The sequence below is a fragment of the Hemiscyllium ocellatum genome, chromosome 18 (genome assembly GCF_020745735.1).
Source record: "Hemiscyllium ocellatum isolate sHemOce1 chromosome 18, sHemOce1.pat.X.cur, whole genome shotgun sequence".
Taxonomy (NCBI): Eukaryota; Metazoa; Chordata; class Chondrichthyes; order Orectolobiformes; family Hemiscylliidae; genus Hemiscyllium; species Hemiscyllium ocellatum.
Genome location: NC_083418.1, coordinates 29,367,321 through 29,380,050, shown reverse-complemented (window position 1 = coordinate 29,380,050; position 12,730 = coordinate 29,367,321). Strand labels below are relative to the sequence as shown.

Here is a 12,730-nt window from a genome sequence, read left to right as displayed (position 1 = left end):
CTGTTCTTTTGAGGGAGTCTTTCAACACCTTCAGGTGTCTGTCACATTCCTCCTTGTCTCCACAGATCTTGCGTATGTATAGGGCATGTCCATAGAGGATAGCTGTTTTAATATGTTTACGGTGGAAGCAGGAGAAATGTAGCATTGTGAGGTTATCTGTGGGCTTGTGGTAGAGTGAGGTATTGAGGTGCCTGACCTTGATGTAAGTGCATGTGTCCAAGAATGATAGTGAATCCAAAGAGTAGGACGTGGTAAGACTGAGAGTGGGATGAAACGAGTTGATATGACTATGTAGCTGTTTCAGTGATCCTTTGCCATGAGTGCAAAGGAAGAAACCTGGTGTACAGAATTGGTTGGAGGTCCTGTGCAGCAAAGAAGTCTTGTTCAAACTTGTACATGAAAATGTTGATATATTGGGGTGCAAATTTGGTCCCCATTGCAGTTCCATGTGTCTGGGTGAAGAACTGGTTTTCAAAGGTGAAGACTTTGTGGTCGAGGATGAAGCGGATAAGTTGTAGGCTAGGGCCTGGAGATAACCTGGTTTTATGTGATTTTGACCTTAAAACAACAAGCATCTGGAAAGAATAGATCGTGCTTGCAGACTAAGCAGAGGTGTTCCAGGCAACAGTCACTGAGTCTGCTTTAGTGTCCCAGGGTAGACTAGACCAGATTGTGAGCAATGAATATGTAGACTAGGTTGAAAATGTACAAGTAAATTGTTGTTTCATCTGGAAGGAGGTTTCAGGGTATTGCACATTGCGACAAAAGGAGTTGAAAGGGAAAGTATCACATCCCTTGTGGTTGCATTGAAAGGGGAAGGGGAAGAGGTGCTGCAAATGGTTAGAAGAAAAGAAAACAAATTATAGCAATTGTTATACAGGCACATGTTGTGACTTTTTAACTTAAGGAATTTTTTTTTCTTAATTTCCCCTCCCCCTCCCAAATATATAGTGGAATGTTTTCCCTGTGGAGTAATCTTGAACAAAAGATCATAGTTTTAGGATGAAATAGCAGATTTAAAACCGAGATGAGGAGGAATTACTTCTCTCATGGAGTCATGAATCTTGGATTCACTACCCCAGAGAACAGTGGATGCTGGAACATTGAGTAAATCTAAGGAGGAGATAGATTTTTACTTTGTGATGGGTTGAAGGGCTATGGAGAAGGACCTAGAAAGTGGAGTTAAGGCTGAGATCATTTTGAATGACAGAGCAGGCTCGAGGGGCTGAATTGTTTACTGCTGCTCATATTTTTATATTCTTTGCTGAATTCAAACTGTCTGGTCTTTGAACAGTACTCCAGCAGTCTCCTATTTGATTTCTCATTGTCTGTTGCATGTTCTTATGATTAATTTGACGTCAGTAGATTTCTGATTTTTCTTGCTGTTTTCTAGGTTATGCAGGGACTGGTGGTCGGATGGCTAACTCAGCGAATTGCAGAGAAAGTCCTGTTTCTCTGGTCTGTTCTGCTGATTTCTTTGGTGGGTTTGGCAACGGTAAGTTTTTGATCTTTTACATTACTCTGGGTGTGTCCTTCACATTACCTTGTAGTCCAAGTAAATATTTCAAGAAAATAATGAAAGCGCGTGTCTTTTATGACCAGTGAGTAATGTACCAGGTGATATATAATCACAAAGATTAAGAAAGGTGTGCACTCTGAATATAAAAGTTGTTGGAAAAAATGAAATGGAAATCATAATGTCCTGTTGATTTTCCTCCCTTGCTGCTTGTAAAGTATCATTCTGGAAGTTAATCATCAATTCCTGGAAACTGTGGGTCACTCCTAGATGGTTGACTCCAGGGGAGAGAAAAAGAGGGGAGAAAATTGGCATTTCAAAGAGAAATGTTAAAAGCTTTTGTCCATGACCGCAGTAACCCCATGGACAGTCTCACTGTGGCAGCTGTGCTTGTGGATATGACTTTAATAGCAGGATGCAGCTCATAGCTTGAGGCTAGTCCACATCCTCAAAATGATGTCATAATAAAGGTCACAGGATAAGAGTCAAAGATTCTTCCTGTGGAACTTAAAGCATTCTCGGACTGAGGGGAATTCATTAGGTCTTGGTACAGGTAGATAGGATTTCATTGCCTCAAGCAATAAGAGGGGGTGACAGCAACAAAAATGAGGGTGTTGTTGGATGTTTTTGAAGTTCTTTGAATGTTTTGTTAGTGGGCCTGAGGCCCTTTATCAAGCATAAGAGCAAGGGTTATAGGAGGCTGAAACCTGGAAGATCAAATCACCATAAAAATACTTTAGAGCAGTTTTTGAATATTTTCTTTACTGATATTTGCCTGAACTCCTCTCCCTCTATTCTGGAGACATGCAGTGTTGCTTAGTTAGTTTGTCAGATAGTTTCTGACGTATTTCACTGAAGTGGTCTATTTTTCATTCATGGAATGTGTGCACTGTTGACAAGAAGGCATTTACTGCCAAATCCTAATGCTGCTGTGTGATCTTAAGTTGCGATATTGCCCTGTAATAAAAAGCATCAGAGGAGAAACACATGACAACAGTTTGTACATCGTAGAATATGCCATTATGACTTTGTAATTTGGTTTTAATTTCTTCTTTTGGTCCAAGATTAATGGTTTCCATATGTTTTTCCTTCAGGCATTGATGACAAACATATTCCAATTCTGCCTCATTTGCATCCCGATGTCTCTGGGAATTTCTGCTTTCTACCTCATCACAAATAGTATCTTAACCAAAATAGTTCCTCCCACAGACACTGGTAAGTGAACGATATCACACAGTGCTTCTATTAAACGCCCCCTTTAAACCCTCCCACTCCCAGATGATTCATTATGGAAATAGTGATCTCTTGAGCCATACAGTCCAGAAAGTTCCAGGTTCAAAGAGAAAAATCTCAGGACTTCCACTTTCAAAAGACTAATAGATATACTCATAAGGAGGAAATAAATTAAGATTGTAGAACAATAAGGTCAGTGGGACTGATTGGATAATTCTTTGAAAGAGCTGGTGCAAACACAATAGGCCAACTGGGCTCTGTGATTTTTATCATACTGTCTCCTATCATTATCCATTGAATCCTGCTAGGTTATGTATACATGTGAATAATCAGGCCAGATCAGAATCGATTAGATTTCCTCCTCTATTTTCCCTCCCCATGTTACTCTATGGTGCAAAGATTACCTGTCTAAGTTCATGCATAATATTTAATCATGGATAAGGTACTGAAAAGTTGCCAATGCCTCTTTTCTTGAAGCTGGAACCTGATATAAGACCATATGGCATAGGAGCAGAAATTAGGTCATTCAGCCCGTCGAGTCTGCTCTGTTATTCAATCATGGCTGATGGGTTTTTCAACCCCATTTTCCCGCTTTCTCCCCATAACCTTTGATCCCCTTGGAAATCAAAAACTTATCTGTCTCTGTTTTAAATATACTCAGTGACCTGGCCTTCACAGCCTTCTGTAGTAATGAATTCCACAGATTCACCATTCTCTGGCGAAATAAATTTCTCCTTATCTCTGTTCTAAAGGGTCTGCCTTTTACTCTCAGGCTGTGTCCTCGGGTCCTCGTCTCTCCTGCCAATGGTAACATCACTCCTTCCAGGTTATTCAGTATTCTGTAAGTTTCAGTCAAATCCCTCTCCCCCCACCCCACCCAATATCCTTCTAAACTCCATTGAGTATAGTCCCAGATTCCTCATATTTTAAGCCTTTCATTCCTGGGGTCATTCTCATGAACCTCCTCTGGAACCACTCCAGAGCCAATGCATCTTGCCTGAGGTATGGGCCCAAACTTGCTCACTGTACTCTAAATGTGGTCTGGCCAGAGCTCCATAAAGCCTCAGAATTATATCCCTGTTTTTACATTCTAGTCCTTCGAGATGAATGACAACTTTGTATTTGCCTTCCTCACTACCGACTCAACCTGAAAGTTTACCTTAAGAGAAACTTGGACTCGGACTCCCAAGTCCCCTTGCACATCAAAGTTCTGAATTTTCTCCCCATTTAGAAAATAGTCCATGCTTCTATTCTTCTACAAAGTGCATGACCTCACACTTTCCCACATTGTATTTCATCTGCCACTTCTTTGTCCACTTACCTAAGTCTTTCTGCAGCATCCCCATCTCCTCAATGCTACCTGACCCTCCATCTATCTTTGTATTATCTGTAGCCAGAATGCCCTCAGTTCCTTTATTCAGATCATTAATGTATAAAGTGAGAAGTTGTGGTTGCAACACTGACCCTGTGGAACACCATTAGTCACCAGCTTCCATCTTGAGAAGGACCCTTTTATCCCCACTCTCTGCCTTCTGTCAGACAGCCAAGCTTCTATCCATGCTAGTACCTTGGCTCTAATACCGTGGGCTCAGCAGTCTGCTGAGTTGCACCTTATCAAAGGCCTTCTGGAAGTCCAGATAGATGACATCCATTGGCTCTCCATGGTCTAACTTGCTCATTACCTCCTCAAAATATACTAACAGATTTGTTAGGGATGACCTCCCCATGATGAAACTGTGCTGCCTTTGCCTTATTTTAGCAAGTATTCAGACATCTCATTCTTCACAATAGGCTCCGAAATCCTATCAACGACTGAGGTCAGGCTAAATGGCCTATAATTTTCTGTCTTTTTCCTTACTCCATTCTTAAACAGGGGTGGGAGGAGGTGCGATTTTCCAGACCTGTAGGAGCCTCCCTCACTCCAGTGATTCCTGAAAGATCACTACTAATGCCTCCGCTATCTCTTCAGCTATCTCCTTCAGAACTCTGGGGTGTAGCCCAGCTGGTCCAGGTGATTTATCTACTTGCAGATCTTTCAATTTTTCTAATACCTTCTCATTGGTGTTGGCCACCGTACTCACTTGTGCCCCCAACTGTCTTGAAAGTTTGGGATGCTACTCATGTCTTCCACCATGAAGACTGATGCAAAGTGCTTATTCAGTTCCTCAACCATTTCTTTGTCCTCCATAGCTACTTCTCCAGCGTCATTTTTCAGTGGCCCAATGTCCACTTTTGCCTATCTTTTTCACTTTATATCTTCACCATCTCAGTTTAAATTTCTCTAAAATTGTACACAGCTACTGTCCTTGCCTCGGCCTCCAGTGAGTTCATAACTACAATTCGTATTCTCACTTATACAAAAGCACACTTCTGTATTACCCCCTTCATTCATACTCCATGCCCAACAAAATTCTCAAGCTAGCTTTTCACGCTCTTCAAGACTTTGTCCCAGTCCATCCTAATAATTTTAATCTCACCTCTTGATCAGATGTTTTTGAGTTTAAGACCCATTCCAAACTGTAGACTGATATACCAGTGGAGCATTGAGAGTGTAATGTGCTATTTCTAATTAAATGTTAAACCAAAGTCAATTTTACTCTTAGATGCACAGAAAAGATCAAAAAATTTCAAAGAGGAATTTTCTCCAATGGCTGTGGTATTTGTCCCAAAACAACATCACTAAAGCAAATAATGATCATTATCACCTTGCTATTTTTGGATCCTTCCTGCATGCTGTGTTATTGACATCTCCAAAAGGTGACTGTACTCCAGAAGGGTTTCAGTTGACTGTAAAATGTGTTAGGATGTCCTGAGGTTATAGAAGACTCTACAAAGCAAGCAAGATGCTCTTTTCTTCTTCACATGCCTCCTATAATGCTCCAACACCGAGCTCTCTCTGTCCTTATTCCTCTGATTCCCCATTAGTGGATTTACCATAAACACTCTGCATAATCATCTTCATACCATTCTTGTCGGTTGTGCTTTGCATTATCTCATGCAATCTTGTCTATCTTCTACTTCTGCTGGAGAACCACTTTTTTTGTCCACCCAATGCTGTGACTGGAGGCATTTTCCTGTACGTAGAAAAGCAAGAAATTTAAAACCATATGCACCTAGGTGCAGCTATTATTTTGATGCTTCTTCCCAAATGATTTCCCACCTCCTCTATCCAGGTCTGCTTGGAACTTTAGAGAAATGCTCTGTGCTCCATCGGATCTATGGTGCCATTCTGTGGAAACAAAATGCAAATACCCGGCACGTTCTTGACCCTGAGTAATAAAAAAGGAGCTCAGTTATACCAGGTTGGGATATTGTGCTGCTGGAGTAGTTGAGCTGAGTGATATAGCTTGAATTATTTAAGTGGTGGGCGTTGGGCTATTATGTTGAAGGGACAAGTTGGCCTGTTTGTACCAGGCCTGTTACTTTGTGCTTGTTTTGCTCTCTCATTTATTATTTAATTGTGAGTATTCTTTCTTTAGGTGCGATGCTGGGGTTGAATATGTGTGTTCATTCTCTCATCCGCTCAGTGTCTCCCACTATTGGAGGCTTCCTATTTGAATTATATGGATTTTCATCTTTCGGATATATGCAGTTCCTGGTCAATTTGCTTGTCTTCTTCTACCTCTTGATACGCAGTCCGAATTAAAAATCTGAGTGACAATCAACTTGGGAAACATGTTTAGCGACTAAATTGACTTCCAGAATTGGTCAAGGTTCAGATCAAGTCCTTCATTAGATTAAGAGACTTCCAATAACAACCTAATTTGTGAATAATTTTGCCATTCAGTAGTTCTGCACCACAATGAGTATTCAATGAGTTGGCAATGTGGTAGCTAAAACACTGTGCAGCCAGTAACTTGATTAAACCCTCTTTTTCTCTTGATGATATTAAGTGGAACAGATGGGTAGATTTAAAAAAAAACAAATTTTGGTGATTGGGAGTCTAGATCTGATAGGCATATCCAGATCATTTTAGGAATGATTTTCAGAAACACTTTTTCACACGTTTTCCACGAATAAAAATTTGTGCTAGGTTTGTTTTACTTTGAATCTGAGATGGATAGAGTGTTGTTAACCAAAGTTATTGAGGAAATGTGACATAAAGCCAGTGAATTAGATTACAGATTTGCCATAATCTCATTGAATGCCAGAGCAAGTTATTTAAATAGTATATACCTATCATTCTGAAAAATTGCAGATTGTGAGTGAGGAAGGCTAACAAAATGACATGCAGTGTCATTTTGCAGGCCTTCCTGCAATCATACCATTTGTCCTAGATTGCCCCATCCATCTGAAGCCAAAATGAGCCACTTTAGTGGCCAATTAAGAGCGTCTTCCCTCCTTTGTTGTCACCTTGTACATTGTGTAGGAAAATCTCCATGTAAACTAGCAGCCCTCCAGTGGGCTATTTGCAGTGGGCTTTCCTTTTAAGACCCTCCTTTCCAATGAAGGGCTCCCAGGTTGCATTGGATGCCCCCTCAACATCAGCACCACCGACTCTTACTGCCCCCACCCCACAAAAAACTTTGCTGAGGCATATCTTACTGGCCCACAGACCCCATTTACCTACCTGTGTGGGTGTATAATCATTTCTGTGTCCTCTTTCCTCAAGGTGTCACCCCAGCAGAGCGCACACTCCTCAGCTCAATACTGAGCTGCTGACTGTCTGATAGAGCTATCAATAAAATGTGACGCTGGGTCCCACTGCCCTCTAGAACCCTGTAATTTTGGCCTCAGCAGTGGGAGACCTGTTGACTTGAAAAATTCCCAACCCTAAAGTTTGTTTTTGCTAATTATAGATTTCTGTGGATAGCAAGAATGTTAGTATACAGCTGGTGGTTACTGAAAATCTGGATTGATGAAAATGCTGAATATAGCACATAACAGGATACTGCCAACATGATCATTTTAATTGGAATGGATGTTGATAATTCAGAGGCAGTCATAATTTAAGTGGCGTTGTGCAGCATTTCTGTCTTAGAATGCAAATGGGGACAGTGATGTTATGGTTATGCTACGGAGCTAGAAACCCAGAGGTAATGGTTTTCACCAGGGCATGAATTCAATACGTTTTTCTGCTGGACCTATTCAAAAATGACCACCCGGGTTGAATTAAAACATAAATATGGGAAAAACTGAACACTAAGACAGCATCCGTGCAAAATGGAAAAGGTTATGCTTACATTTCAAGCCTTTGTCAGAATTGCTGAAAGCCAAATTTTTGTAATAAAAGAAAACGATAAGTTCACTACCGATCACCTTAACCTAGAGTGCTACTGACTTTAGTGCCCAATACCTGGCCACAACCAGCACTACCTACATTACAAGACCAATTTCTAAAAGTTACATTGAAAATTAAAAATGGGAGTAGATAAAATCAAATTCATGTCTCATAAACAGTGCTTGTTGAGGCTGTCTTTTCGTATGGAATATGAAAGGAGGCTACACAACAACTGACAATTTAATTACAAATCTAATATACTTGTTGTATGTGTTTGACCAGGCTTTTAATCTAAAGTTGTAAGACATAATAATACCACATCACTACTGACTGATGCTCTAAGAAACTATATCATGACATGTCAAAGGTCCTGGATCTAGTCTGCTATTTGGTTAACAGCTGCTGGTACACATTATCAGTACCAGTAATGACTCTTGCAATGACAAATGCCAAATGACTACTTATGCCTGGTATGGTCAGACTTAAGTTCCAGTAACTCAGAAACAGAGCCTTCAGTTTAGGTTTGCCAGCTGTTCAGGATTACCCTACAGTCTCCAGGAATTGTGGGTTAATCACAGGACACTGCTGGGAACAATCCTGGGGAAAAATCAAGTTCTAGGAGACTTCTGCATTTTATCACTTCATTTATTATATAATATATAGGAGATGGATCAATGGGGTTTTCTGATTAATCAATAATCATCAAATCAGGTATCCAAAATTCTGCTCACCTTTCAGTTGGTGAGTGAAGCTGAGGTACCATGAGGTGGATATTTTGAATGACTTTGGCTTGAGATTATGTGATTAAATCTCCAAGAATACATCCAGTCACAGGTGATAGTCTTAGAGTTGGGCTAAGGCAGTTAAACCCTGAAAGATCCTTCTGAGTCATCCTGTCTCTCAATCTTTGAAAACCACCTCAAAATCCACTTCTCCATCAAAGCTCTGAAACCCTTAACAAACTGTTCTTAATGATTTGCTACCTGTTCTCTTATTTATATAATTTAGTACTCCTTTGACATAATAACAGTCTTCAAATAGAGAGTACATGATGTGTATTTGCAGTGCAGGCAATAATTGTGTACGTTCAGTTACTACTGTTTGACATGCTTCCATTGGGCCTGTTTGATCACATGAGGTATGCAGGTTATAATGTGGTGGGCCAGAGACTGATTCAGGGCAAAGACTGAGTAGATGTGACATGCATAGCAATTTAGATTAGATTCCCTAGTGTGAAAACAGGCCCTTTGGCCGAACAAGGCCACACTGACCCTCTGAAGAGTAACCCACCCAGGCCCACTTCTCTTTAACTAATCTACCTAACACCAAGGGCAGTTTAGCATAGGCAATTCGCCTGGCCTGCACATCTTTGGACTGTGGGAGGAAACCGGAGCACCTGGAGGAAACCCACGCAGACACCGAGAGAATGTGCAAACTCCACATAGACAGTGACCCAAGGTTGGAATCGAACCTGGGTCCCTGGCGCTGTGAAGCTGCAGTACTAAACACTGAGCCACCGTGCTGCCACAAATGCACCAAATTTATTTAAACCGTGCGTTTTCTATGTGGTATAATGTAGTCTCAGCAGATGAAACTGCTGCTTGCTTTCACTGTTTCAGCCTTCCAGCCAGATCTAGTTTAACAATTCAGTCTGAGCTGGATATGGAATGCCCCTATATCTATTGGTTTGGGTCAAGTGGGTAGGAAGGGAGAATCTAAGGACTGAGGTGGATTTATAACTCCCACATGTACCATATGCCCATCTCTGCATGAATACCCAAACCGGTTAGGTTGGAGCAGATCAATTTTGGAAGTTGTGATCTCTAAGAAAGTAATATATGCTGTCTCCCATATCAGATTCAGGACAAAAAAAACTGATTTGGACTGACAAGGTGGCCACTAAAAACCATCCATCTTCTTGGTATTCCAAGCAACAGCAGGAGTCATGAGGCAAATTTTGCATCCATCAGAGCAAATGCATGAGTCCTTGTTTGTCATGGGAAGCTTCTGCATTTTCCCCATGAAAATCTGTCAGTAGTGAGAGAACACTGTACATTTTTCAGGCAGCAGGTTTCCTCACAGGGTAAAGCATAATTAATAGCTTATCTGGCCATATGAACACTCCCCTCTCAATTGCACATACTTCATGTACAAAAAAGCACACTGGTTCCATTAATGTGCATTTTCTTCATAGTATAAGTGCATGTTATGGGGCTTTTATTTTGCCATTTGATTCTACCAACCATTTTTGAAATGCAAAGATCAACAAATGTTGGTTATTCAGGAAGCAATGTTGTCCTCTTCAAAAATAGAAATTGCTGGAAAAGCTCATCAGGTTCTGGTATTGTCTTTGGAAAGAAATCAGCATTAATGTTTTGAGTCGAATGACCTTGCCTCAGAACTCCTCGTCAGCCTTGGTTATGACCCCTTAGACAGCCAGAATAGAGCTGAAAACTGTTGGAGAAGTTCTAGCACCCACTATGAGGGTTGAAGCAGAGGGTTCATAGTCTGTACTGTTAGAGGGACTAACAAGAGTCATTGTGATTTGTTGCCTTTTGTTGTACTTCTTTGTCCAATGCAATATTACCATGGAGCAAGTGAAAGATAAACCTCACCCTCATCCAGTGGTGGACAAAGACGTTGATCTAAAAGCTAAGAATATAGATGCAAAACCTGACTTTCTGACAGGAAGAGCCATAACTAGCAATTTAAATGTCTGTCCAAGATTAAATGAAATAATTCAATTGAATTGAATTTATTGTCACATGTACTGAGGCACAGTGAAAAGCTTTGTCTTGTGAGGAATACAGGCAGATTGCAGAGTTAAGTAGCATAGATAAGTAAATAGGTAAAGAGCAGCAAAAACAAAAACATAGGTACAGGTAAATGTTAAGAGTTTGTGAGTCCATTCAGTATTCTATAAACAATAGGGTAGAAACTGTTTTGAAACCGTGTGTTCAGGCTTCTGTACCTTCTCTTCAATGGTAGAGGTTGTAAAGCATCATTGCCAAGGTGGGATGGATCTTTGAGAATGCTGACAGCCTTTCCTTGACAGCGAGCCTGGTAAATGGATTCTATAGATGGGAAATTGGCCTTTGTGATTGTCTGGGCCGAGTTCACCATTCTCTGTAACCATTCTCTGATCTTGAATGGTACAGTTGTCATACCAGGTAGTGATAGATCCAGACAGATACACAAATTGTTGTTATATGGAAGAGGTGTTTGGTTCCTATAGAGCAGTATGAGAGAAGGGAATTGGATAAGGGAGGGGATGTGGCTGTGGCAGGGGTTGAGTAGCTCATGGTCTCCTGTACTGCAACATTACATGATTCTAAAATGTCATAAAAGGAATAGAAAGTAGATATAGAAGGGTAAGAGAAAATGTATTTGTTGGTGGAATGATGTTTTAGGTAATAGATGATTTGAAGAATGTGCAGGCTGCTTGAAGGAATGTGCGGAGAAGGGAGGCCCGATACACTTGAGAAGGACGTGAATGCACAATATAAGAAAGATATGGTTGGGAAGGCTCTTTTAATTTCTATAATGGAAATCATACAGTGGGCTAAAAGGAACAATATTTCAAAAGTATTTGTGTATTCAGTGACATTGTCTCCCACATTTCCTCTGACAAAGAGTGGAGTTTATATAGGATGTAAATTATGGTTACATGTGATTGCACACTACATTGAAGGTGTAAACCTCGGGTGCTTTGAAATTTCTACACAATTGTATAAAAGATGTCTATAGTCTGATTAATTACTAATTGATTTTATATGAAGCACAATGGAAATTAGCCATGCCTTTGAATTTATACTCATTAATAAGATCAACTTCTCATTACTCCTGATGATTTACTCATTTTTTGTACCTCCCTTTTGATCGTTTTTGTAATGTAGGCTAATATTATGTATTTATATCTATTGTAAAATGGAAAGAATAAAATTCTGACAAATAAATATATAGTATGACTGTCTCAGTGCAAGACTCAATGTCTCAAATTACTGTAACCCCGACACTCTAGATTCTAATCATTAGTGTTTAAATAGGTTCAGTGAATGGACCAAAATTTGGCAGATGGAGTTTAATATGGTTGTGTGTGGGGTTATTCATTTCATGGTAAGAATGGAAAGACAACTATTCTCCATGATTTAAAAGGAGAGAAGCTTTAGTCTGCATCGATACAAAGGGATCTGGATGTCCTTGTACATGAATCACAGGAAACAAGCATGCAAGTGCAGCAGGCAATAAGAAAGGTAAATGGAATTTGGTATTTTTTTGCTGAAGGGATGGAGTATAAAGTCAGAAAGCACTGCTGCAACTGCATGTGGCATTAATGAGACTGCACCTGGAAAGTTATGTACACTTTTGTGCCCCTTACATTAGAAGTTATTTAGTTACAGTGGATTGGAGACAGTTCAGAGGAGGATTGCTAGATTGATTGCAAAGATGGGTGATTTGGCTTATGAAAAGTCATATTCTGTGGAGCTTTGTAGAATGAGAGGAGATCTAACGGAGGTATGTAATGTGCTAAAGGGGATTTACAAAGTAGGCGAAGAGCGGATGTTTCCTCACATGGAGAAAACTAGGAACGAGATCATAATTTTCAGGTAAGGGTTAACAGGTTTAAAACACAGAAATGAGAAATTACTTCTCTCGTGAGAGTGAAACCTTTGGATTCAATTTCCATAGAGTACAGTGGATGCCAGAACACTTCTTTTATTACCAAAAAAATCATCCTTCAAGCATGAAGGGCAAAAATC

The 12,730-nt window shown here is 40.2% G+C and overlaps 1 protein-coding gene across 6 annotated transcripts in view; it reads left to right on the top strand.

The window, feature by feature from the left end:
* Positions 1 to 11,861, top strand: part of slc22a18 (solute carrier family 22 member 18) — a 116,116-nt gene extending 104,255 nt beyond the window's left edge. For all 6 annotated transcript variants that reach the window (XM_060838802.1, XM_060838806.1, XM_060838808.1 and 3 more), the window contains 3 exons: positions 1,394 to 1,495; positions 2,611 to 2,731; positions 6,229 to 11,861. In XM_060838802.1, the coding sequence (XP_060694785.1) occupies positions 1,394 to 1,495; positions 2,611 to 2,731; positions 6,229 to 6,395 (390 nt within the window). In that variant the 3' untranslated portion in view covers positions 6,396 to 11,861. The remainder of the gene's footprint in view (positions 1 to 1,393; positions 1,496 to 2,610; positions 2,732 to 6,228) is intronic.
* The last annotated feature ends 869 nt before the right edge of the window (positions 11,862 to 12,730 follow it).